Here is a 24,865-nt window from a genome sequence, read left to right on the forward strand (position 1 = left end):
CGTTGTCTCTTACCTCTTTCCTTCCGCTGCAGCTTATTGTCGCATATCGCCGCTCATTGTTTAGTCATCTCTATCGATTTATCCACGGCTCATTCACAAAGCCAACTTCCCAAATACAATGGCGCTTGTCGGCCCGGAGGTCGTAGAGGATGTATGCTCCTCACCTTGCTTTTAAAAATCTTGCATGAACTAACGTCACTCAAGTGCCAGCTGGCTATCAAAACGGCGAAATTTGAAAGCGAATATGCCAAAATCAGTGGACGCATGGCACAGCTGCTGGATGCCGAGAGAACTCGTGTCAAACACATGGAACAATTACTACTCCAGTTCGAAAATGATACTCTACGCTCAGAATTGGATCAAGTCAATGGGCGACTAGCCACCGTTATGCAGGCTGAGTCTGATAATTGCCTTCAGTGTCATGAGGCTTGGAAAGAAGTTGATCGCTTGCGGAGTATCATAAAAGCTTCATCTCACGAGATCGAAGGCCTTCATGTAGGTGTTGCATGACGAGTAACCCATGGCATCAATGCTGTTCTAAATGATTTCTTCCGACAGGAGAAACTTTCTTCTTTAGGCGACACTACCTTTGAATCCAGAGACCTTCTTGCAGAGAAGACCCGGCTCTCAAAAGATCTATCGAGATTACAGACAGAGTTTGAGCGAATGAGATCACAGAATGCATCTTTACAGGATCTTCTCGCAGAAAAAAGAGATCTGGAACGACAATTAAGCATACAGATGGAGGATGACAAACGTACACACGAGTGTAGCCAAGCTCGAGATATGCAACAAAAGCAGGAAATCGCAAACCTTACATCACAGCTCGAAAAGGCCCGTAAAGAATTGGCAGAGGGTGCTGGTACTGTTGAGCGGCAGGAACATAATTCTCAAAGACAGAGTCTGGAGTGGACGACACAGCGGAATACATATGAACGCAAGATTGAGACTTTGACCAAAAAACTAAAATCTACAAAATCTCAGCTCGAAGAAGCCCAGAAGCCTCAGCAAAACCGCCAAGCCGATGTTACAACAGACGATACAAGTAAAGCCAGTCATCGAGGCCGTGCTATTCCTCAGCAACCGATGGCACAATTTAACCCAGATATTACTATCGCAACCCCAGGGGCCATCCAGAAGCATGAAAAAGCCAGACAGCCATCAGCATTACCTGGCGACAAATCAGCTTTTTCGATAACTCCCTATCTGAGTCGTACAAACGCCCCACTAGATACTCCCGTGAGTTCGGAAGATGATATGGATGAGCTTGGCGCCGTTGATTTGAAGGAAACGATTGAGTCTCCGTCAAATGAGGCTGGGTCTGGTGGCAGCAAAGACGTTGATACTGGTAAAGGCCTACCTCGCAAGACAGCAAAGCAAAAACAAACCAAGCTACAAGCGAAAGAAAGCTCGGCTAAAGGGCCGGGCCGCGTCGACAGTGACGACCAACTTGAGGATTTGAGTGGTCTGCACGCCCAAAAAGGTACCGGTCACGGGCCGGCTAAACCAAAAAAGCGAAAGCTTGGTGGTCAACGTGATAGAAACTTGTTTGATGAGGAGGAAGACGAGCTTCACGAATACCGAAAGCCAGGACGCAAGCTGGCCCTCGGTGCAGGTCGAAATCTAGCCCTAGGTGGTTTTCAACCTGCCGGCGGTCTACAAGCATTTTCACCGTTGAAACGCGACAGGAAAAGACATTAGATTTATGAAGTACGGTAGAGAGCTTCAGATTTAGTGTCAATGCAACAAGAGTTTCTGCTCATACTTGTGATGTACTGTAACAAGGGCGCCGTGTGGTCGCCAAAAATAAAGGAAAAACCAAGGCACATCCGTCATAAATTTTGCCGGCAGAATTTCAGTCTACCAGACAATAAAAATGTTATTTCATTCTTGGAATCAGATTTGCAGAGGTGGTCTATTTCTGACTTTTGGGTGATTGGATCGTCCAGCATTATCAGCACTATGCCGTCACTAGTATTAACATTGTCGCCATTGGTACCCGTTCTACGTGCGTTTTGCAATTCCACATGCCGCACTTTTACAGTAAAAAGGCATTCTTCATCCAAACGATGGCAGGCACGTCAACAAAACGATCGTTATACGCGGGAAGCGACAGTGCAAGGATTGAAGAGTCGGGCAGCTTTTAAATTGTTACAGGTAACATCTAAACATGTTCTCCCACTATATAGGTGCCTCTACTGACTGACACCTTTGTTCGGCTCCAAGATCGATGAGAAGTACCGTATTTTCAGAAGCGGCCAGACAGTAGTTGATTTGGTAGGGCGTTATAATAGAGAATTACTTTTGAATACGATTTCACACTGATTCCGTAATTCTAGGGTTATGCTCCCGGTTCTTGGTCGCAGGTATGTTCTAATTCCGTTGCCTATACCTGGAGACGATTTTCTGACGGACATATTTGTACAAAGGTAGCAGTGGATCGCACCAAACCGAACGGCCGAGTCCTCGGTATCGACATCATTCCAGCACAACCACCCAAAGGTGTATCTACGATACAAGGCAACTTTCTGTCAGCGGAAGTACAGAGATATGTCCAGGACTTTTTACGCGATCCAAGGAGAGGCAGACCTCATGAAGACGGGTATATAATGCCTGATAGAGGCCCTGAAGACTTGTCACAACATGCTTTGGATATCAAAGCAGGGAATTCAGGGGCGAACCAAGAGAGCAATTCAGAGCTCAGGACAGTAGATGTGGTTCTAAGCGATATGTCTGCACCCTGGCCCCAAATAAGTGGGTTTTGGAAAAGGAGTCTAAGTGAGCCCTACCACAGGATGATGAATACCAGCGGCGTAAACTTCAAAGATCATGCTGGGAGCATGGTATGTGCTTTTGACAAAGAATTCTGCGAACCTCTATCCAAAACTGACATTCACATTTGCGACTAGGACCTATGCCATGCTGCATTGCAGTTCGGTTACAACGTCCTCAAGACTGGTGGGAACTTTGTCTGCAAATTCTACCAAGGAGCGGAAGATAAGGAACTCGAAAAGCAGCTCAGAGAGCTGTTTCGAAGAGTCCATAGGCTAAAGCCAGAATCATCGCGTAACGTACGCGCCGTGCATGAGAGTACCATCCGCATCCGCTGATAACATCTGCAGGAATCAAAGGAAGCATACTTCATCGGTCTTGAACGGAGAGGCTAAATCTTGGGGAATCACGGTGCATGTATTGAGAAGGCCAAGGACCACAAAGTACTCCTTCATTAGCTGCTTGTGTCTGTAAAGCATAATTCCATCCTATAGTATCTCTGCTTCTTCGTTCTCAGAACCTTCATCCCACTCGACATTATCTACAGCTGCTTCCGCTGTCAATTGAACCTTTAACAGCGAGTCAGTGACTGCGATTGTAGGCGCGTAGCATAAGACACTCACCTCTCTCAGGCCGCTCAATTCCTCCACATACCCAGTCTCATTCAGAGCCCTTTGGACAAATTCCCATCCCTCTTCCTTATAGGCATTGACTATATTACCAGAGCAGGCACTGCAGCATTTGTAGCTTCTACCTACGATTGAGATGTTCTCGAAAGTTGAAAGGAATCCTCTGATCTGGTGTGGTACAAGCCCAAGCGGGTGGTCTCCTCGATCATCCTTACTAGATGTTGAAGCTGGTGCCGCAGAGCCTTGCGGGTGTTGAAGAAGTGACACAAGCAATTCAACCAAAAGAGCTGATGCTATCGCGGCTACACCAGGGCGGGTGACAGTGCATTGCTGGTCGAGCGTCTGATCCTTGACGGACTGCAAGACGGTCAGTACTTGCGAATACATTGATCCAGAATATCCTGCTCACATTCATTGGCGCAACAACGTCATTGCAAAAATAGCAACCAAGTTCTGATGTTGGGTCAGCATAATTGGCTGCTCCGTGGCGCATGACTACGAATGAATCGAAGCCAAGTGCTGCATTCATCACAATTTTTCCCGCAGCCTTCCCCATCACGGTTGGTAACCAGCGAGATTCTCGTGTGTCCATAAGAAGGAATATGGCATCATGCTCGTTTATTAGACTTTTCAAAGTTTCGAATTCCGCCCGAGCCTTTTCGTTATCCATGATTGGATGACCTACCATCGGAACGGCTAGAACATGCCCAGTAGAGTCGACTCCAGGGTAGATTTCCGATAGAGCTTGTGAGGCACGATGCGCCTTTTTCGCGCCTCCTTCCAAACAGTCTTTGAAATTGAAAAGTGGCTGTCTCACAGGATTCGAGAAGGATACAGATCCACTATCCACAAAGGTGATTTTAGTGACACCCCAGCCCTGTAACCCATGCTTAGCCTGCGTTTTCATTTTTAGTCGTCATTCGTCCTCATTCAAGGCCTTACCATTAAATTCCGGGCAACGTAACTTCCAAGAGTACCTGCACCAAGCAGAAGGCATTTGGTGCGTTTTATCTTCTCGAGGTCCAAATTAGGGCTGATCCGCCATTTCATAAGTTTCAGGTTGAGGTCAACAGACTGATCCGCCAATCTGATATTAAATCAATAAGTAACTTGAATAATATTAATAACGCTGTACCAGAGCAATTTACCTCTTTGGATCCAGATATTCTGTTAGGTCAACTACCTTTCCTGTCAACTTGCCAACAGCATTGCGTTCCCAGCCAGTGACCTTTGGCATGGAGGAATATGAACGCTGTGACTCAATGTTTTTGGGTGACGCCGAATGCTTCGATCTCAATACCAATATAGTGCTGCGGCCTTGATCGGGATTCAGATGTGAATCACGATATCTAAGAATCTGGACTTGATCAAGACCCCAGCGTTGTTTCACGAGCACCAGGAGGTTCCTTAGCATCCACCCAGGTGCACTATCATAATTGGAAGGATCTGCAAAGCAGACGTAAGAGTCTTCGGATCTTACTTTGCTGAAGAAACCGTTCTCATAGCTCGAAAGAGGCCCTATCTCCCAATCAAACTCGAGAATGTTTACCGAATTAGCAGGTAGATCTGCTTCGCTAGCACTCTTCCGAATCTTTCGGGCTAGGAAGAAGCCTCTTTGGCAAGCGTCTATATCACGACCCCAGGATTGGACTGCATCCACAAGCACCGAACTCTCAATGGAAGTGAGGTTTCTCATAGTTAGTGGCTTGGCGTTTCCCTCATTCTGGATTAAACCGACAGAATCATCGGATGTGTCCGAAGGTACCCAAGCAGGTTCCGAATGTATTGCAGGAAACGCAAACCAGTAATGAAACTTGTACTTCTTGAGATCCGCAAAAGAGAGAATAATGAACGAGGAGAGCAGTGATGGGCAGGAATAAACAGAGCCGTCATTGATAGCATCCCATATCTGTCGATATATAGAATTATTATTAGCTATTTCTTGTCAATGGTACTGCTTGTCTGGTTAGCTCACAGTCTTTCCAGCTTGTTGAAGTATGTGCGTCTTGTCTGTGTTTCGGTATTCCTCGATGGTATTGACGTTTTTGATTAACCCTTCAGCCCTATAGTAACCTGTTGGGACCCTATTGCCATTTTTCATGAGCCACAGTCGCCCCGTATATATTACCATCTGCATATAGTTAAAGCAAACTCACTCGTCACTTGAGAGCGCATTCCCATGGATCTGCATGCGGGAGGAGACATTAGGAAGATCTGAAGGGCGAATTTCGTAAAGACCCTGGACCTTCCGAGCCGAATCATCGAGGCGATCATGGTTAATCTTCAAAGATGCCAGAGCGGTATAGAAAGGCAACTCTATATCTGAAGCGAAAGGAGTGTACTGCATATTGCCCTGTATTTCTTCCGTTGCTGATAATCTTGGTCCTAGTTGTGGTATGGCAAGAGGGACAACACTGCTGTTGGCGTTTGACGATAATGGAACTTCCCTGTAGATCACTGGATCACTCCCTTTTAATCAGACGTTTTGAAACTGAAGATATGCCTCTGCTGCTCAAGTAAGAAGATAAAGGCAGACTTCAAACCACACCCTTCGCTGAAGTACAGAGTTACAAGTGTATGGCTTCTATGGTGGGGCGTGATAAGACATTATCACCTGGCCAATGATGTAATCACTAGTGGTGCCTGTCGTGGTAAATCCAACAGTATATAGTCAATAGTAGCACTCAGGATGATAAAGAGAGTTAAAGAACGAGGAATATGGTCCTGGTAATAAACTGGGAATAGCGCTGCTTTGGAGATTGACCTGGACACTACTAACATAATTACAGTTTGTGATCTCGGCAGTTTCCCATTGTGTATTTATTGTACTTCGTACGGATAATCATATCTTATCTCCCATCATTTTGATTTTATTTTTTCTTTCCCCTCACATACCCAATTCCATCACAATCTTTCTCTACACGTGGACATAATCTGTCATCACGCTCTGTCATTTCGCCAAATTCCAGAAAATGCTTATTGGTTTATGTGGAGGTTAGCAGTATCTGGCAGCAGTGATCTTTTTGAACAGAATAGTACATGGACTGATAAAGTACTGAAGGCATATGCTCTGGCAAGCATGCCATTGCAAAATACTTGACTCAACACCAAGGCTTTCATTTGCTTGGACTGAAAAATAGAAACTATTCCCAGATAAATGACGAGCCAGGAAATCGTGTTCAGTTACAATCCTCCGAGGCCAGCGGACAGGGTAATACGGCGTCACCGGAGGTAGTATTTGAGAATGTCGATTTGCTTTTAGAATTCGTAACCAAGAGATGGCGGGAATGCTGGGTCACAACCGACATCTGGGATGGCGCCACGTTGGATCGCCTCATTCAGCGACCTTTCTTTCTCCTCGTGAGTGTTGATGCACCGGTTAGTCTCCGATGGAAGCGGTTCACGGACAGGTCAGCCACCAGAAACAGTCTCGTGTTTTGGTTAACCATGTCACTGACATCTTACTGTAGATGCCGGGAAAGACAAATCGAGCCTCCCGCTCTCGAAGAATTTGTTATTTGGAACGATAGGCACTTGTATGACAGGGATATCGGACGTGCTTATTTGACTGATCGAGCGCAAGCTCGATTGTTTAATTCATCGTCGTCCCTTGACGAATTGCATGCTGCTCTAAAGACACTTGACCTAGCTGACGAGCAACGTTTACGGCCAAATTGGGACCAGTATTTTATGCAGCTTGCATCTCTTGCTGCACAGAGGAGCAATTGCATGAAGAGGAGAGTGGGATGCGTCCTTGTTCGAGAACGTCGCGTCATCAGTACGGGGTATAATGGGACCCCTCGGCATCTGAAGAATTGCAATGAAGGTGGATGTACGAATCCTTACTTTCTTCCCAGATATCGAAGACGATGAGATTTTTGATTTACAGTTCGTTAGGTCCGAGATGCAATTGTGGTACAGGGGGAGGCGTTGGCCTTTCGACCTGTCTTTGTATCCATGCGGAAGAAAATGCGTTGCTAGAGGCTGGAAAAGAGCGTATACGAGAGGGAGCAATCCTTTACTGCGACACGTGAGATTTCCTGATAAATCTCGCTTGCTCGTCATAGGCTGACCTTTCGAAACCGAACAAAAGTTGCCCTTGCCTGACCTGCACTGTCAAGATTGCCCAGGTCGGGATCTATGAAGTTGTATATTCACAGGGCTACAATATGGACCAAGAGGTGGGTTTCTGGCACCTTCCCTGTTGAGTTGAGCTAATACGTCTGATTAGAGTGCCGCAATTCTTGAATCTGCCGGTGTGCGATTGAGGCAATTCTCTCCAGTAAGATACCTGACCTCTTGTTTATGCTCTTAAGGTTAACCAGGTCCTCATAGCCTCGGAATGGACTTATCTATCTTCAAAACTTGGAGAACAATAAGCCCGAATAATTTGAACCATGATCCTGAGGAAATTTTCGGTATGTATGTTATTGCATCAAAGGCGAAATATTGTCAAAATATGATATAAATGCATCATTGTCAATACCAAGTCCTCTGTACAGTCAGGTTCATAAAATTCCAGATTCATTCGAGGGAGCACAGCATTTACATAGTAGCATTGGTTCAAACCGCAGATCGCTAAAAAAAAAAAAAAAGGTATGACTCAGCTCCTATGCCATGGTCATGGTGGGGTACAGACCACAGCACCCCTCCATGGGGACATATTTTTCCCCCTGTCTATGATCATTTTTTGTAATTGTACCTCTCCTTTCTCCTTTTTACTTATTTTATCCTAGGGTGATAGGGCTCAGTGTCCAAAATTCATTGCTATGCCCACTGTTCACCTTCTTGACTATGTTGCTGGGAATGTCCGCTCCCTAGTCAATGCGATTAATAAGGTTGGATATGAAGTCGAATGGGTCAGGTCGCCGAGTGATCTGAAAAATGCTGAGGTAAGTGCCTAATTTGCCTACTTGTGCACGAATGTCGGCATTGACCTTTGGCGTAATAGAAACTCATCTTGCCTGGTGTTGGCCATTTCGGCCACTGTCTTTCGCAGTTAGCGGAGGGGGGTTATTTGGAGCATATCAAGCAACATATAGAGTCAGGGAAACCTTTCATGGGAATCTGTGTCGGATTACAGGCCCTCTTCAACGGATCTGAAGAGGACCCCGATGTTCCTGGAACGGGCTTGATCCCAATGCGAATGAAACGGTTCGATGCTACCACGAAAAGTGTGCCACATATCGGGTGGAACTCTGCCGTCAACACCAGTAGCGGCGATTCAGACAATCAAACGTTCTACGGACTGAACCCAGAGAGCAAGTATTACTACGTGCATTCGTACGCGGCGCTTTATGAACCTGGAATTCTTGAGAAGGATGGCTGGTCGGTTGCTACGGCCACGTACAAGGACGAGGAATTTATTGGAGCGATAGCAAGAGGCAATGTCTTTGCTACTCAATTCCACCCGGAAAAGAGCGGACAGGCTGGGCTACGTACGCTCCGAGCGTTTTTGAACGGGAACCAAGTCCAATCGCTCAAACAAACCTCGACAACCGGGAGAAAAGAGGATGGCTTGACACGCAGAATTATCGCATGCCTTGACGTTCGTACGAATGATGCTGGTGATCTTGTTGTCACGAAAGGTGACCAATACGATGTCCGAGAGAAAAGTGGCGTTGACGCCGGAGGCCAAGTAAGGAATTTGGGAAAGCCTGTTGACATGGCCAAGAAATATTACGAGCAAGGGGCCGATGAAATCACTTTTTTGAACATCACATCTTTCAGGAACTGCCCGCTCGTGGACACCCCGATGTTGGAAATCCTGCGAAGAGCATCGGAGACCGTGTTTGTGCCGTTGACCATTGGAGGTGGCATCAAGGATACCGTTGATACAGATGGTACCCATTTTTCAGCTCTCGATGTTGCGACCATGTATTTCAAATCCGGCGCTGACAAAGTCAGCATTGGCTCAGATGCAGTTACTGCAGCCGAGCAATTCTATGAGGCTGGCAAACGGTTGTCTGGCCAGACAGCTATAGAGACAATATCAAAGGCCTATGGAAACCAAGCAGTGGTTGTGAGCGTTGACCCGAAACGTGTATACGTTAGCAGACCCGAAGACACAAACCACCACACTATAAAATCGAAGTACCCGAACGCTGCTGGACAAGATTATTGTTGGTATCAATGCACCATCAAAGGTGGAAGGGAGAGCCGCGACCTCGATGTCCGACAGTTAGTGCAAGCTGTGGAGGCAATGGGTGCTGGGGAAATCCTTCTCAACTGCATCGATAAGGACGGAAGCAACAGTGGATTCGACCTAGAGCTGATCAATGACGTGAAGGCTGCAATTAAGATACCTGTCATCGCATCAAGTGGTGCTGGCGTTCCCGACCATTTTGCAGAGGTCTTCGATCACACAACAACTGATGCAGCCCTAGGTGCAGGGATGGTAAGCTCCATAATCTACCTACGTGCTTTGCTCAAACACTAACATCATTCAGTTTCACCGTGGTGAATATACAGTCAGCGCCGTCAAAGATCATTTGAAGAGCAAAGGACTTCTTATTCGAGACTTCGAAACCGATTTCTAGCTTTCTAGTCATGAGTTGTATAGTAGTAACTACGTGAATAGAGACATTTAGAGTTTATGATGGTTAATTATCATGAAATTATGAAAGCATTCCTAGTCGAAAGGCGGTCGAATAAGCGGTAACTGAGGATAAGCGCGGGTCATGTGACTCAAGCCGACTTCCCACGCTCGTGGCGAACATTTATCAAATCCGCGTCTATTCTGCATTTCGCTTCTATCCCGACGACGTTTCAGACAGGCATAACTCGTGTCTTCATTTCTCTCGGTCTTATTCTGTCTGAAAACGATACTCTTGCTGGGTATACGTTCCTTTGAGCCTGTTTATCCAGATCTATCACCCCTATCGACCATACGACAATCAGATTCACTGGAAAACGACACGCGCTTCGCATATCATCCATCATCGGAGTACCTTCCTTTTCTACACCTAGGTTCCTGCTTGATCAATCGCCTATTGCTTATTCAGTCGGAGATTGCACAAAATTCAACATATCTTCTCTGAGAGCTGAGTGTAACAGGTTGCCAGCTTTGGTTGCGAGTGAAGAGGCTAGTGCTTCTTTCCTGTCTCATCTTGTTCTTCGCACTTCTATTGCCTCGTTCTCCCTTTTATATCTCTCATTTCATTCAAACCCATCTCCATATCTATTTTGCATTCTTGTATCCACCAAGCGTCATCTTGTTCTGTATACAGTGATTTTAACACTTACCGACCAGCATTCAAAGAGAGATCCTCTCCTCCTACTCTCTTACTTTTTTCGTCTTTTCTAATTTCGTCAGTTCGCGAAGTCTCATCGATATCTAGATCATCGGGCTTCCTGTCTGTTGAGCTGTTGAGGGTCTGATAAGGGAACTGGTGCACAAGGCTGCGTCGGCTTGGTCATATTTTTCCCAGGTCATAATCTATTATTGGCGATTTGCCAGCCCTTCCCATTGCTTTCTGTGTTCCTCCTCATGGTCGTTTGTATCCTGCTTTAAAAGTGGTGTCTTTTTCTTTTTTCTTCCTGATCTAATTACACTCGCAAACGGTTTCATTGGACGTGCAATTGAATACAATGTCATCCTCTGTTCACTTCAAGTTCAAATCTCAAAAAGAGCCTTCGCGGGTAACATTTGATGGCACCGGTATCTCTGTCTTCGAATTGAAACGAGAAATTATCAATCAGAGTAGGCTGGGCGATGGATCTGACTTCGAATTATCAATTTATAACGAAGACACTGGAGAGGGTAAGTTCTGTTCATATGACAGACTGATGATCTTTGCTTTTTGCGTATTGATTTGTTCCCCGGATATTCTCTTTTCTTTTCATTACCCTTTCCCTCATTTCAGACCCCGACTAATCATAGATTGCAGAGTACGATGATGACACGACAATCATTCCTCGTTCGACTTCCGTGACAGCTCGAAGGCTTCCTGCCGCGCGACCCGGAAAGGGTGGGGCTGCTCGTTATGTATCTGGAAAAATGCCTGTTAATGCACGCAGTGCGCCGCGGAACGACCAGTTTGTATCAAGCCGGGCAACTCCAGGTGCCAGCCAGACAGTCAATACCAGCGTCTTGGAACTCAATAATGCGCAAACGGAAGACGAAAAGATCAATGCGCTTTTCAACTTGCAAGCCAATCAATGGAAGGAACAGCAGCAGGAAATGGCCAAGTGAGTACATACCCTATCACATGCATGTTTGCATACTAATAAATTAATAACCAGTGCTACGCCTGTCCCTTTTGGTCGTGGAAGAGGAAAACCTGTGAATGTCCCTGATCACCCTCCACCTCCAGGGTACCTTTGCTACCGTTGCCGTGAGAAAGGTTTGTTTGAAAATGTTCAACAATAGCTGTAGCAATCTATTGACTGATGATTTTAGGTCATTGGATACAAGCATGTCCCACGAATAATGACCCGAAATATGATGGCAAGTATAGAGTAAAGCGTTCAACCGGAATACCTCGTTCTCTCCAGACCAAAGTTGAGAAACCGGAATCTCTCACGGTGGACGGTTCGAATGAAGATTTGAAGAATACAGGCGTTATGGTCAATGCCGATGGTGATTTTGTCATTGCAAAGCCTGACAAAGCAGCTTGGGAATTGTATCAGGAGAAAGCTAAAGCGTCAGCGGCAGCAGCAGCTGAAGCAGCGGCAGCAGAGTACAGTAAAGAACTACAAACTCGTGGGCTGGAGTGTCCGATTGATAAACGTATGTTTCTGGAACCAACGAGGACGCCATGCTGCCAGAAAACATACTGCAATGATTGCATCACAAACGCTTTGATTGAAAGCGACTTTGTCTGCCCCAATTGTGCAACAGAAGGCGTTCTGCTCGACAACCTTTCCTTGGACCATGAAGCCGTTTCCAAGATCAAAGCATATGAGGCTGAACGTGCGGATTCGAAGAAGGAAAAAGAAAAGCAGCAAATAGTCCAGGAAGGAAAAACTGTTAATAAGGAGGACCAAGGGAAAGAATCGATTGCAGGGTCATTGTCTCCTGTTCCCATTGGTGAAACTACGCAAGGGCAGTCCAAAAAAAGACCTGCAGAAGATCAGGGTAGCCGAGCGGAATCCGGAGATTCAAATCAAAGTTCGTCGAAGAAACAAAAATCTGATTACAGCACAAGTCCCCCGGTGCCGCAAAATGTACAAAACAACGAGTCTCAAGCTAGCTTCCCTTCGCTCCCTTTCAATCAACAGATGCCTTTCGGCAATTTCGGATTTGCGCAAGGTTCAGGCATGCCGGCAATGCCCTTTCCAGATCCAGGATTTGCCAATGATGGAATGGCATTTATGAACCCTATGGGCGGTTTCTCCAATAACATGGATATGGCTTGGAACCCCATGAATGCCATGAATTTTAATTTACTTCAGGGTGGTATGTATGGCGACCAGGTTAGCCATGGCCTCGGGGCATCCAATATGTACAATGGTACTGGAGAGCAGACTATGCCCATGTTTCCTATGAGTCAAATGACAGGTCCAATGCAACAAAATCGAGGATTTCAGCAGGGACCAGGAATGGGCCCCTTTCTCAACCAACAACGAACGAGCTTCAGTACGCCTTATGCCAGGGAAGAAGATACGGCATATTTCCGTCAACCAGTCAACCCACAACGGCACCAGGCAAGGCATCGGAGAATCAGGCCGAGTGATTACCGGGAACTCTAAGACTACCAAGATGCGGGCTTCATTCCTTTTCTGTCGATTCCCAAAGATTATGCTACAGCCTAGGAGTTTAATGGTGTTTCATCGAATTTGCGTATGTCTTTCCCCCACTTCTTCCTCTTTCATTTCGTCATTCCCTTTTCTACTCTTTGCATGAAGGGCATAAGGAATGGGTGCATCTTGATTAGTACTGTATATACTGCAATCACATGGTTGTTTTTTTTTTTTTTCTCCAAATCACTACATATAACCAAAATATAACTCGTTACGCTTTCGAGCATTCCAACTAGTCAGTAATTCAAGTTATTTCCAAGAGTTTTAATTTTTTCCGCTTATGAAATAAGTAGTATCTAAGGATGAGAGGGACTCGTTGAAGAGATGAAAGTGCTCACGGTTGTCTATCCAGAGATTCTTAGACTGCAAGATAATAAGATCAGTAGGTGTTTGGAAAAAGTGCAGTACAAGATCCACAAACCTAGACTAGATGGCTAGGTAGAAGGAAGTTTGCAATTCCCTCCTTAATCATATACTCATGGCCACAATCTCCACATATTAATTTCCCTTCCATGACTTGAATCTCTAAAAGTAGTTTATGTAGGTCTCTCAGGATCTGCTCATTGTTTAAAGCATCATCATTAGGTTTGGTGTTTGAGATATTAGAGAAACCAAGCTATACAAGAAGCGTCAGTACAGCATGAGGATCAAAGACAACGCATATTAGCTTACTTCATTTGCAATTATCTGCAGTTTATCCCAATCAAGCCGGGGAATAATATTCTGTATGAATTCAGCCTGAAAATCCAGTTCCTGGAGTTCAAGTTTGGCATCACGAAAATGAAGTGGAAATGATTGGCAGTCTTTGACAGCACATGTTATGAAATTGGCAGTAACTATTTTCATTTTGTCCAGGTAATAAATGCGAAGAGAAAGTAGAAGACGAAGAAGAAGAAAAAAGAAAAAAACAAAGATATTACTCTGTATAGAGAAAAAGAAAAATGATCGAGTCGGAGACGTTATCAATTCCGAGCCATGTCATGCCTGAGGCATGTAGTTCAGGTGACAGTCAGGCTTCTTTTCCGTACCACAACTTAACACAACCTCCAAGAAATCACCGCCCAACTGGAATCAGTTTTTTCCCTCATCGAAGAACCCCAGACGCAGCTTATAATATCGCCATTTCGAATTCAACCTGTCTACCGTTACTCACACCGAGACCTGTCGTTTATCATCAAACCTCAAATCAGACTTGTTCTCAAACTAATACATCGTCTCCCTGGAAAAGAAACCTCCATCATGGCGAAATATCTCAGAAATAACAGTAGTAATCGCAACCAATTCCAGCAGCTCATCAACAAGGCCTCCCAGACTAGTGTCCTTGCAAGCTGTTACAGTCTGACTGAGTCGACCTCAGCAGTCAAGGGCTTCCATTATTGCACTACGACGGGGACCGGTATGGCTTCCTCTTCTTCTCCCCCTCCTTCCCTCTTTCTTTCTTTGCTATGGCTACCTCGCTTAATTTTAACAGCATGCTGACACACACCTTATTCTTGCCTGTAGGATCACAGTGGTATCCCTGAGGTCCCTTCAGGATTGAAGCCCCCTTCTCTAAGTCCTCCCTTTGATACCTCCATCCGCTCGGAAATGGAGAGAACATGGCCAGGAATTAGTCTGCCAGAATATAGAAGGGAGGCAGCGCATACCATCTCGGGAGAGTGTGAGAGGCTCTTCTGCGACACACTGTCCGCGATGCTCCACGGTGAGAGGAGACTCGCGCGGCAGGTGTTGCTTGAGGTGGGTGCGTGTCAAGCTAATCAGCAGGGCCATGCTGGACAAGAACATAAGCATATCCAATCGTGGATGGAAGTGTGGGATTACACGAGCGATGCCATCTATCGAGGTTTTGTGACAGAGACGAGCGGCGAGCGAACATTGTTCGTCTTCTTCGAAGATAATGCATTGGGACATGGTCTTAAAAGCGGGTAAGTGTTCATGTTGCTCCGAAAGCCCATCTCGGCATTGCACCTTGGTGTTGGACGTATTATAGCATTTGCTAACACATAAACTGGCAGACTAATCGCACTTTTCGAGCTTGCTGGTATGTCTGCTTTTGGCTGTTCTCAGATCGTTGCTTGCATCCAGCGTTCGCAAGATACAGCTGAACTTGAAGTCGTGAGAAACTTGGGGTGGTGTGGGTTTAACCTAACGACATTGGGACCTTGGCTTCCTGAAGACTGTAGCGCATCTGCGATTAGTCCCAAGTGGATCTTCTTGTGCGCTGAAGTCTAGCCATATATTTCGTTCATCTCTTTGTTCAGTGGCATTTGTGTTATTTTCTGGGAAGAAATGCTTTCCGGAACATACAGCAGTACGTTGGTCTTTCTATCCGTATTAATGTATTTGTTTCTGTAGTAGATTATGTAGTATTAGTACATACAAGTACTACATACCCCTGTAGTAGTACGGAGTACTCCGTACAGCGGGGAGCAACGGTAGTTAGTGTGACTCCATTGCGGCGGCCCGGCCGATCCACCTTTGTACCTGTCAATGATAGATATGATCTCAGCATGATGCATGCTCTGTAACCAACTTCGCCCTATTCATACAGAAGATTATAAGGCTTCAACGGGACAGACTACCCAACCTTCAATTATGCCAAACGCACACCATTTCAATCTTCCCCTGATTCCCAAATTTCTGCTTCCGCCCACAGTGTTTCGCTCACGACAGAGTGCGGGGGGTGATTCTCCCCAGCCCAACGATCACGAGCTCTCGAAAAGTGAAAAGTATCTCGATGGTCATGTGTCATATCTTCGTTGCTCCCGCTGTGCAGCAGACGTTTGCTTAGCTTCCCAGATCGTCAGCAAAGGTTTCAATGGTCAGCATGGTCGTGCCTACCTTGTCTCCCTGGAGCCCGTTGCCAGTGCCATTTCCGTGAGCGCATCATCCTCACCAACCGTCTCGCTACCGAATACCATCCTGCAGAAGCCTGTGTGGCGCCAGTTGGTTACAGGGGGGCATACTGTCAGCGATATGAGCTGTGCCTCATGCGGGAGTGTACTTGGTTGGAAGTATGTTGCTGCCGATGAGGAATCGCAGCGCTACAAAGTCGGCAAATTTATTTTGGAAACCAAAAAAATTACGGCATCATCTTGCTGGGAATCTCCTTCAAGAAATATTGGTTCCGCTGCACCATTCGGCACCGTTAATTCTGGGAATTCGGGTGCGAAAACGCTTGGTGAAGATATAAGTTTTGACAGCCAAGACGAGGATGAGTGCGAAGACTTATTTGCCGGGATCTGGAATCCTGATTTGGCTATGCGTCGAAGGAGTCGCAAACCGAACCATCGCTCCGCAGTGTTCGGTCTTGGTTGACTACAACCTGGCAGTATATGCATATATATTGTTCTGCATTATGTCTCTGGGCTTTGGAGACTTTTAGTTCTACCTGGTACACAATGACGCCGGGTCGCCTCCTGATATTAGCCTGCGTGCATTACACATAATCAAGGTGATAAACATTAATGTATAATAATAAAGGCATGAAAATGAGACTATTTTTTCGGTCCAAGAACTTCAAACCCAGGCCACATGAAATGAACATATCAAACGGACACAGCGAACCTTGGTGAATATTTTCTATGGGTATCATCCAGATCATCCCGATTATCTTCCTCTACCATCTTCCCGGCCTACCTAAGATTCTTCATCGTTATCATCGCTCACTCGCACCCGTTTCACGTCATTACCCTGAACAGATTGCTCAACAGGCCGCTTATTGCTGGAACCCGGTTTCTGAGAAGACTGGCCACTCGCGGGTTTTCGTTTAACAAACGCGGACAAGTCCGTTGCGTCCTTGGTCGCCGCATCCAACCGCGCTGTCTGTTCAGCAGTAGATTGGCCTACAATTTGACCGAGGATGCCTTTGAGAACAGCCTCGTCACTCCGTTCTTGTTCTTCAATTGACACCGGTGGACGCCGGAGATCAATGAGCTGTAGGCAAGAAGACACGTTTCAGTTATTGACCAGGTATGAGATAGAGAGAACGTATTTAACTCACCCTTTGCTCCATGTCTGCGACTATCTCCTTCACATTATCAATCTTTCTTTTCATCGCTGCTGCTTTGTCCTCATCTGCGGCATCACCATTGTCCAATCTCCTTTGTTCTTGAGCAATCCGAGCCTGACAACTTTCAATGGCTTTCTCCATTTGGTCCGCCGCCTCCTTTCTCATATCTCCATGCACTTTGCTTCGGCTATGGCTATCTTGTTCATCGGATTCTTCCGTCTTACTGACGGCGCCGAATTCCAAGGCAAGAGAAAGTTTGTAATGGCATTCAGCGACGGCAGGATCCTCCACCGGAAATAAGGCCAGCCTCAAATCAAGCGCCGTTCTGAGATCTGTGACGGCGTCCAGAAATCTCTCTCCTTCAAGCGAAATTTCAGCCTGCAAGTCGTACGTATCCGCAAGGCGTTCTTTAAGCTGTTTAACGTCGGACGACATTTTCGTTGACTTTCCCTTGCCGTCACTTTCTTCCGCTGCACTCAATTTCTTCCGGTAGAGTACACGGGCGAGATCGAGCACCTCAAAAGCGTTTGCAAAGTCATCATCGTCCTCATCGCCAGCACCGGCCTGTGCGCCTTCATCTTCCTCTTCCTCTTCCGACTCGTCAAAGTTCTCGTCGCCAGCAAACTGGAAGAATGGCGTATTTTGTTTCTTCTCAAATTGCTCTTTTTCATTAGCACCGGCTTCCTTCTTAGCCATGCCATTTGCCACGGCGCTTTGGATAAGGTTGTCACTTGCTGACGTCGATCCAACAGATGTAGAACTTTCGGTAGCTCCAGCATTTGACTGCGCATGTGGCTCGCCCGCCACTTTAGCCCCAAGCACATCGCTTTTGCTGACAGCAACATTATATAGCGCTTTGCCGTAAGCGAACAGTAGGTCTGCATTATCAAGTGACATTTCCCCGTTCAATTCCGCTTGGAGCTCTGTAGCCTCGGAGTAAAGCTCAGCAGCTGCATTGTAATCTTTGATGGCATCTTTCGCAGCAGCTCGAGTAACCAATTCTCCCAACCGCGTTCGTTGCTCTTCGGCGCTGTTCGTCATAGGAGCCGTATTCGACTCCGGCCGAGCAGTATCAGTCATGGTGGTCGTTTTCTTCTTTTTCAAGTCGGTTTCGTCTCGGCGATGCACCAAATAAAGATCTTCAGAAAAAGGCAGGAATGTATGAAAATTGCGCGAGTCTTTAGTCGACGGTTGTAGTATAAATTACCCGCTCCGTCGCGGGTCGCGTGCCCGCACGTGGCGTCGCGTCTTGATTCTCGTCACATGTTTTCTTTACTCCGTAGTTGACATGGATATGAAGTTGCAAATGACCCCAACTATAGTGTTATTTTCAAGATCACTCCCTTAAAAAGTCGCCTGCTTCAATTGGTGTCAAGGAAATCTTTTGCTGGGCTATTCTCCCGCAGCGTCTTTCCCGAACGATTGCTAGAATACAGGCGGGCAAGCCAAGATGGACAGGACACCGCGCATGAATTCTTGTATCCAGACAGAATCGGATGCTGTGCCATCATCGTCGCCTGGATTTGGCACACCGGTTCATCCCTTCCGAATTACAAAATCTACAAATGGCCCAACGAAGGCGCCTATCCTGCCTATCTTGCTCCCACCCTCCACCCTTCGGCCTGTGGCCTTTCGCACTTTTACTCGGAAGCACAACTTGACTATATCATCATCTGCACTCCAGATGCTAGCAAACTTTGTTGGGAAAAACTGTGGTTCAGGATGGCGCGAAGAAGGACTCGCAGAGAGAGTTTTGGACGAGGTAGCCAAAAGCTGGAAGAAGGCTGGAGGCGGTGTTATCGTTGAAGAGGGCAAGGGGGCCTCGCTGAAGGCCATATTGCAGACATTGGAGGGTAGTATGAGCGGTGGAAGAGTCATTACCGGGAAGGCCGCCGACGAGAGAACCATACCGATTCTCAGCAGGAACGGAGTCTCTGAAATGGGGCGTGATAGCTTACAGCCATCTTTAGTCTCAGCGAGAGCTACTGAGAATCAAGAGGATGATGAAACTGAAGTTTCACTTCACCCAAGAAGTTGGATCAAAGTCATTGGAGCCTTTGAACTTCCGCGTCTGACTTACAATGTCGACAAAAAGTATTTCGAAGCCATAAAGGCTAGACCAGCTTTGTTCCCACCACCTACACACAAAACTACTCTTTTCCGAGACCGTTATAATGTCATATATCAGCGCCTACTCCGCAATGAGTCATTTCAAACTTCCTTGAGCTCTTCTGGTCCATCTCTGCGAAGGTCATCATCATCATTTGCTCCTCAGCAGTGCTACAAACTAACTCAGATCGCGAACTTGCTGGGCAGGAGTGGCACATCACATTTGCTTTTGGGGATGCTATCTGTCTCCCCTGCTGGGGATCTCTCTCTAACCGATTTGACGGGAAGTGTCGCGTTGGACTTGGGCCATGCACGCATGATCCCCGAAGATGGTGCTTGGTTTGCGCCTGGAATGATCGTACTAGTTGACGGCATTTACGAAGAGGAAGAGAATATTCGGGGTTCGATTCTTGGAGGAAATAGTGGAATTGGAGGTGCTATAGGAGGGAAATTTGTTGGTGTTTCTATTTGCGGTCCTCCTTGTGAACGAAGAGAGATCTCTTTAGGGACAAGTACCCAGCAAAGTAGCGGAGAGGTTAGTTCCAGTGGCGGTTTTGGATGGATCGACTTTCTGGGCGTTGGAAGTGAACGTGCACGAGGCTCGCGTATGCGGAAAATCCAAGCTAGATGCATACATGATGACCAAGAAGGTTCTGACACTCCCACTCGGCCTAAGATGGCCATTATGGGCGAGGTAAATCTGGACGACATGAAGACTCTGGATGGGCTAAGGAGGGTTTTCAACCTGTACAATGACCTCCCCCTAACGGAACGACCGCTTGTCTTTGTTCTCATCGGAAACTTCGTCCAAAAGGCCATAATCAACGGGGGAGGTCAAGCGGGCAGCATTGAGTACAAAGAATATATCGACTCGCTTGCCCTAGTCCTGTCCGAGTTTCCGACATTGCTACAACACTCTACGTTCATATTCGTCCCAGGTGATAATGACCCGTGGGCGTCTGCTTTCTCAGCCGGTGCAACGTCTACAGTTCCCCGGCAAGCAATTCCCGAGTTATTCACCTCGAGAGTAAGACGTGCATTCGCCATGGCCAATGCCGAAGCAGAGCGCTCTGGCTCGGCTGAGCCACCTGGTGAGGCTATCTGGACTTCCAACCCGTGTCGATTAACCTTGTTTGGGCCTGTGCATGACATTGCCATCTTTCGGGATGACATCTCGGGAAGACTGCGACGCGGCGCAGTGAGCACGAAACCGGACACTAACGAGCCTGATATCGCGATGGGCGAGGACCTAGCATCCAATGCCGACCCTCTGACATCAGAAGAGGCGCCTGAATATGCACAACAAGCAGGTACTAATTCAAGTTCTCCATCACCTGCCGTGCTTATGGCTCGGAAACTGGTCAAAACTATACTGGATCAAGGAACATTGTCGCCATTTCCGCTTTCCTTGCGACCTGTTTTATGGGATTATGCATCTTCTTTGCAGTTGTACCCATTGCCAACTGCAGCCATATTGGCAGATGCGGAGGCTGCACCATTTTCTATAACCTATGAAGGTTGCCATGTTATGAACCCTGGAAGATTGGTTCCGGAAGGTGAGCTGTCTTCGGTGGTAAGATGGGTTGAATACGACATCCTGAAGAACCGAGGGAGGGTGAAACAGGATCGCTTTTAGGCGATTGTTACACTTTCCGTTCATGGAGATGATGACTTATTTCTGACGATAGAAATTTACCTGAAACGATAATTATATGTGAAGATACTTTGAAAAGACTTCGGACTCATCTGTAAATATTATAGGATAGAAAGTAAGAATTTCATTGTACATGGAAAAGAAAATGCATAACATGCCATCAGGACAACATAGAACGCCGCCGGGAATGATATCTTCATATGCATTAGAAAACAAAAAGACAAAGGAAACCCCATTATCTCTACCAAGCAGACGGCAGGAATCTTTTTTTCCCAAATCGCTAGTTAGTCAATCATAATAACATCGTCCGAAGCTTTCTGTTCGGGTTTCCTGCCAGGAGCCCCAACAGCAGGCAGACCTCTACTAGAGGGCACTCCTGCCTCTGAAGTTTGTGCAGGCCCGGCCTGTCCGACTGCCCCCTGTTGGCTGACATTCCGGGTACCGTGTCCCACGGCGCTATGGCCCGGTGTAGCTATATTGCTTCGAGAATCGCTAAAGCAACTGTCAAGCTCCAAGATGAGATTCGAAACTTTGTCAACTTCTGCTACCATCCCCGTTCCGAGTCCTCTCCAGCCGTCACCCTTTGCATTGTACAGCTTTTCTCGCAGACTGCCTGTGATTTGGTTCTGGTGTGATCTGTCCTGTGTGCCGCTCACATCTTTCAATATCCAAGTCATTCGGTTCAAATGCTGGCCAGCAACTAGCTGAAAGCGAAATTTTGCGATAGGATAGTGAATTTGATATGTTTTCGCATTGCGCACTGTTACTTGAGCTTTCAGCGGCTCGTTGTGGGATGGATTGATGGTTATCTGGTCGAGAGCTCGCAGCAATGGAAGTGTGAGTGTGAGAAGTTCAAAGAAGGAGTCTAGGCCAGCTTCGCTAGACGCGCTATTCAAACTAGTTGTCAAGGACTCTTGAATGCGCCGATGAGGGTTTGGATAATCAAAGGCAATCCCCAGGCGCTGGAAGAAGACGGACTCTGCCTTCGACGGGATGCCAGCAAGGTCAGTATCCGCAGAGGACGAGGGTCCAGACGCGTTGACATTGATGTTGGCACGCAGCGCTTTGCCAGGACCATAAGAGAAAGCAATGCGTGATAACGACAGCGACAGAACGTCCATTTTCTTCCGTTGGAGAGACTCAATAATGGACAGTATCCGTTCGAGGCGTTGCAATTTCTCGATGAGATCTACAATGACAACTTGACCTGCTGGCGCAAGAAGACGAATTGCAAAGCCACCGCCTTTCTGCCGAAAAACGATAGAACGATCCCATTTCGAGACCAGCGTGCCCAGAAACTTAACAGGCATTGCTAAGCTCCCGTATGCCACAAGAATGGCGAGATTCTTGTGAGGATCGACGCCATGAAAGGAAACGCGAATGGTGTTTTTAATGTAAGATTTCTTCAATCCAGCAGGCTGTGCTATCCGCAAAGCGGGAGGAAGGTTCGAGGCTTCATAGCGAATGAAGATATCTGGTGTTCGAAGACCCGTTTCAATTTGTAATTTATGCAGCGGAGGGTGAAAATGGATGCGCTGCAATTCCAACAGAAAGCGAGCATTGGCGTATATCGCCAGTATCCCAGTGAGACAATGCCCAAGATCCGCACATGCCGCATAGCTCGTGTGTTGCTGCGCAGCAAGGAACCTACTGCTGATGACTTGAGCTGATCGAAGCATAGATGTATTTTGAGCACCAAGAGTTGGGTGTTTATTTGCTGACAACGTCGCTCGAAGCTGTATGACCCACCAGTTATCGCTGTCCATGCTGCTCGTCGCGGCTATGAGCCAATTAGGTTCCCATAGATGGTGCCGGAAGAACGTAAACCGTATAACGTTAGACGGGAAGATTCTCCGGATTTCAACTTTAAGAGACCGAGGACTGACAGCTTCAAAGCCGAGAATTCTCAGATTTGACTCAATCTCTTCTATCGCAGAGGAACAACGAATCCGTGCCACACGAGACGCAATTTCATCAGTGAGCGACTTATCGGGCCCACGGTCACTATCAGGTCGATCTAATATGCTAGGCGCCGCCGACAGAATACTGGCACCTGACATTGGTTCAATTGTGACACGGAGGCGTCTGGACGCCGTAAGCTGGATGTCGAGCTGGCAGTCTCCAGGCTCTATCCGAGATAACTGGGCGCGCAAAGATAGTGTACCAGTGGAGAACAATGAGTTCTCGCTGAGACTGGTATACACTGAGGAGAGAATATGGGAGACATGTAGTGCTATAACACTCCGCAGGACACACTCCATTGATAGATTTTCCGTGTCAAACTCAATGTCTGCGTTGTCGACCTCTTGACCGTCTCGCATCCAGCGAAGTCCCAAATATGGTACTCCAGGATTCCCATGGCTCCCTCGTCGACGACCACTCTTGACGCCAACTTCAAGCCAGCTCTTAGCCCCAAGTTTAAACGCCCAATATTGCACAATGAGTGTTCGGTGTAGGAGCTCAACTCGAAGGACATCGGACCAAGAACCTCTTGCTAAGTCGATAGATTGCTTGAAAAGCACATTGACCTTGAAGGTAAGAACCAGACTGTGCAACAGGTCGAAGCAACCGGTGAGGCCGCTGTCACGGAGTACATCATTGATTCTGATGTCAAGCTCATTCAGAACTCGACCTTTGGGAATGGCGGACGAAGGGGAAAAAAGAAAGCGGATATCAACAAAGAAAAACTGAGAAGACTTATTGTCTTCTCCCACAGAAAGATCAAGTTCGAACTCCCCAGGGACAGAAAAAGTCACCCTGCCGTCATGAACACGATATGTCTGAAAAGCTCGGGGCACTTGGTCATGCAATGTTAACCGTATACTGATTATCTTGTTCAGTTTCTGCAGCTTCTTGAGAGTGCGCTTTGCTGTCAACGGCTTTGGCGGCTTATACCCGAGCTAAGGTACAAGAGTTAAATAAGATCAATCAACATCATTCGATACGAAGAACTTACATCGGACATAGCTGTCACCCTACCCTTAGATAGAACTTCTAGCGCGGTTTTCAAGTCAGGGTTAGCTACTTGAGCCATGACCAGGTCTCTCTTCATGTCACCGACCCATTGAAGAGCCCCCGCATAGGCTTGGTGACGAGTACGAATGAAACCCTGCAGGTCGATGAGTCTGCTGACATCGGCGGCTTGTCGACTCCATTGTGAGAGAACGAGAAGTTTGATGAATTCAGCTCGTTTCGCATGCGCAAAATCCAGTAACCGGAGTTTTTTCTGTACATTCGCAGAATTCTGGTTTCCTGAGGACTTCCCATGGGGGATGAATGACGGCTGATCTTGGGACGGCACCTGCATTTCTGCTAGCTCTGCAATCAACTCCGACAGATCATTCCAGCATTGCTGAACTGATCTATTAACCAACATCGAGAATGGGAAAAACCCTTGGGTTATATGCACAAGTGCCGGCGGCTCTCCTGACGCTGCTGAAGTCTCTTCTTTCCATAGCTGATCACTCGCGGTTCCCGATACCCCATTCACATGAGTCGCGCCATTTCGTAGTTCGGTAGAGCTCCCTGGCCCGCCAGGATTCGACAAGCCATTTTTGGACTCGTGTATGCCTGACTCTTGTCCGGCCCCGCCAACATTAACATTGTCCATAACGACGCCCGGCATGTCTGGACGTTAATGAGCGGGTTTGTCCGTTCAGGCCCTCCCCTCCTTCACCCTCTACACAGCACGAAGTCTGATATCTTGCACGCAAATAAGCCGGGGGTAGGAAGGGAAGCTGATCGCCACAGTTTGAACTCGACCGGAAACTTCAGCGCGATTCCATACGTAGGATTGGCTATCGTATAATTAGGTGTTCTGGTTGGTGCGGCCGCAGTAGTGGAATAAGAGATTGGAGAGTAGGACCAGTCCGGCCGGCCAAGGCGATAGTAGCTAGGATCGCAGATGGAGCAATCAAAGCGCGAGACCCGATTGATTGAATCAGA

The 24,865-nt window shown here is 47.0% G+C and overlaps 12 protein-coding genes across 12 annotated transcripts; 9 read left to right on the top strand and 3 right to left on the bottom strand.

The window, feature by feature from the left end:
• Positions 1 to 118: 118 nt before the first annotated feature.
• Positions 119 to 1,701, top strand: ACHE_80230S (uncharacterized protein; the record flags this gene model as incomplete). The annotated part of the gene is made up of 3 exons (XM_043283578.1): positions 119 to 151; positions 205 to 495; positions 559 to 1,701. 3 exons carry the CDS (start codon positions 119 to 121, stop codon positions 1,699 to 1,701), a joined length of 1,467 nt encoding a protein of 488 aa, XP_043140843.1.
• A 261-nt stretch (positions 1,702 to 1,962) lies between these two features.
• Positions 1,963 to 3,167, top strand: MRM2 (RlmE family RNA methyltransferase; the record flags this gene model as incomplete). The annotated part of the gene is made up of 7 exons (XM_043283579.1): positions 1,963 to 2,157; positions 2,227 to 2,277; positions 2,340 to 2,366; positions 2,430 to 2,731; positions 2,795 to 2,843; positions 2,910 to 3,071; positions 3,123 to 3,167. The coding sequence occupies 7 exons, from the start codon at positions 1,963 to 1,965 to the stop codon at positions 3,165 to 3,167; spliced, it is 831 nt and encodes a 276-aa protein (XP_043140844.1).
• A 93-nt stretch (positions 3,168 to 3,260) lies between these two features.
• ATG7 (putative autophagy ubiquitin-activating enzyme ApgG) lies at positions 3,261 to 5,748 on the bottom strand (the record flags this gene model as incomplete). The annotated part of the gene is made up of 7 exons (XM_043283580.1): positions 3,261 to 3,341; positions 3,396 to 3,758; positions 3,811 to 4,278; positions 4,344 to 4,488; positions 4,550 to 5,310; positions 5,377 to 5,485; positions 5,558 to 5,748. 7 exons carry the CDS (start codon positions 5,746 to 5,748, stop codon positions 3,261 to 3,263), a joined length of 2,118 nt encoding a protein of 705 aa, XP_043140845.1.
• Positions 5,749 to 6,373: 625 nt separating this feature from the next.
• On the top strand, positions 6,374 to 7,790 carry DCD1 (deoxycytidine monophosphate deaminase; the record flags this gene model as incomplete). Its single annotated transcript, XM_043283581.1, has 7 exons — positions 6,374 to 6,395; positions 6,463 to 6,811; positions 6,872 to 7,233; positions 7,299 to 7,431; positions 7,495 to 7,582; positions 7,633 to 7,683; positions 7,737 to 7,790. The coding sequence occupies 7 exons, from the start codon at positions 6,374 to 6,376 to the stop codon at positions 7,788 to 7,790; spliced, it is 1,059 nt and encodes a 352-aa protein (XP_043140846.1).
• A 380-nt stretch (positions 7,791 to 8,170) lies between these two features.
• On the top strand, positions 8,171 to 9,940 carry HIS7 (imidazoleglycerol-phosphate synthase; the record flags this gene model as incomplete). The annotated part of the gene is made up of 3 exons (XM_043283582.1): positions 8,171 to 8,293; positions 8,353 to 9,798; positions 9,851 to 9,940. 3 exons carry the CDS (start codon positions 8,171 to 8,173, stop codon positions 9,938 to 9,940), a joined length of 1,659 nt encoding a protein of 552 aa, XP_043140847.1.
• Positions 9,941 to 10,991: 1,051 nt separating this feature from the next.
• On the top strand, positions 10,992 to 13,094 carry ACHE_80235S (cleavage polyadenylation factor subunit MPE1; the record flags this gene model as incomplete). Its single annotated transcript, XM_043283583.1, has 4 exons — positions 10,992 to 11,163; positions 11,291 to 11,591; positions 11,646 to 11,746; positions 11,803 to 13,094. 4 exons carry the CDS (start codon positions 10,992 to 10,994, stop codon positions 13,092 to 13,094), a joined length of 1,866 nt encoding a protein of 621 aa, XP_043140848.1.
• A 1,290-nt stretch (positions 13,095 to 14,384) lies between these two features.
• Positions 14,385 to 14,668, top strand: ACHE_80236S (uncharacterized protein; the record flags this gene model as incomplete). Its single annotated transcript, XM_043283584.1, has 2 exons — positions 14,385 to 14,541; positions 14,649 to 14,668. 2 exons carry the CDS (start codon positions 14,385 to 14,387, stop codon positions 14,666 to 14,668), a joined length of 177 nt encoding a protein of 58 aa, XP_043140849.1.
• A 169-nt stretch (positions 14,669 to 14,837) lies between these two features.
• Positions 14,838 to 15,377, top strand: ACHE_80237S (ornithine decarboxylase antizyme; the record flags this gene model as incomplete). The annotated part of the gene is made up of 2 exons (XM_043283585.1): positions 14,838 to 15,070; positions 15,161 to 15,377. 2 exons carry the CDS (start codon positions 14,838 to 14,840, stop codon positions 15,375 to 15,377), a joined length of 450 nt encoding a protein of 149 aa, XP_043140850.1.
• A 363-nt stretch (positions 15,378 to 15,740) lies between these two features.
• Positions 15,741 to 16,463, top strand: ACHE_80239S (yippee/mis18 family protein; the record flags this gene model as incomplete). Its single annotated transcript, XM_043283587.1, has 1 exon — positions 15,741 to 16,463. The coding sequence occupies one exon, from the start codon at positions 15,741 to 15,743 to the stop codon at positions 16,461 to 16,463; it is 723 nt and encodes a 240-aa protein (XP_043140851.1).
• Positions 16,464 to 16,784: 321 nt separating this feature from the next.
• ACHE_80238A (SHNi-TPR domain-containing protein) lies at positions 16,785 to 18,237 on the bottom strand (the record flags this gene model as incomplete). Its single annotated transcript, XM_043283588.1, has 2 exons — positions 16,785 to 17,081; positions 17,149 to 18,237. 2 exons carry the CDS (start codon positions 18,235 to 18,237, stop codon positions 16,785 to 16,787), a joined length of 1,386 nt encoding a protein of 461 aa, XP_043140852.1.
• A 370-nt stretch (positions 18,238 to 18,607) lies between these two features.
• On the top strand, positions 18,608 to 20,902 carry DPB2 (DNA polymerase epsilon noncatalytic subunit; the record flags this gene model as incomplete). The annotated part of the gene is made up of 1 exon (XM_043283589.1): positions 18,608 to 20,902. One exon carries the CDS (start codon positions 18,608 to 18,610, stop codon positions 20,900 to 20,902), a length of 2,295 nt encoding a protein of 764 aa, XP_043140853.1.
• Positions 20,903 to 21,204: 302 nt separating this feature from the next.
• RGR1 (mediator of RNA polymerase II transcription subunit 14) lies at positions 21,205 to 24,545 on the bottom strand (the record flags this gene model as incomplete). The annotated part of the gene is made up of 2 exons (XM_043283590.1): positions 21,205 to 23,820; positions 23,877 to 24,545. The coding sequence occupies 2 exons, from the start codon at positions 24,543 to 24,545 to the stop codon at positions 21,205 to 21,207; spliced, it is 3,285 nt and encodes a 1,094-aa protein (XP_043140854.1).
• Positions 24,546 to 24,865: the final 320 nt, after the last annotated feature.

This window comes from Aspergillus chevalieri, chromosome 8 (genome assembly GCF_016861735.1).
Source record: "Aspergillus chevalieri M1 DNA, chromosome 8, nearly complete sequence".
Classification (NCBI taxonomy): Eukaryota; Fungi; Ascomycota; class Eurotiomycetes; order Eurotiales; family Aspergillaceae; genus Aspergillus; species Aspergillus chevalieri.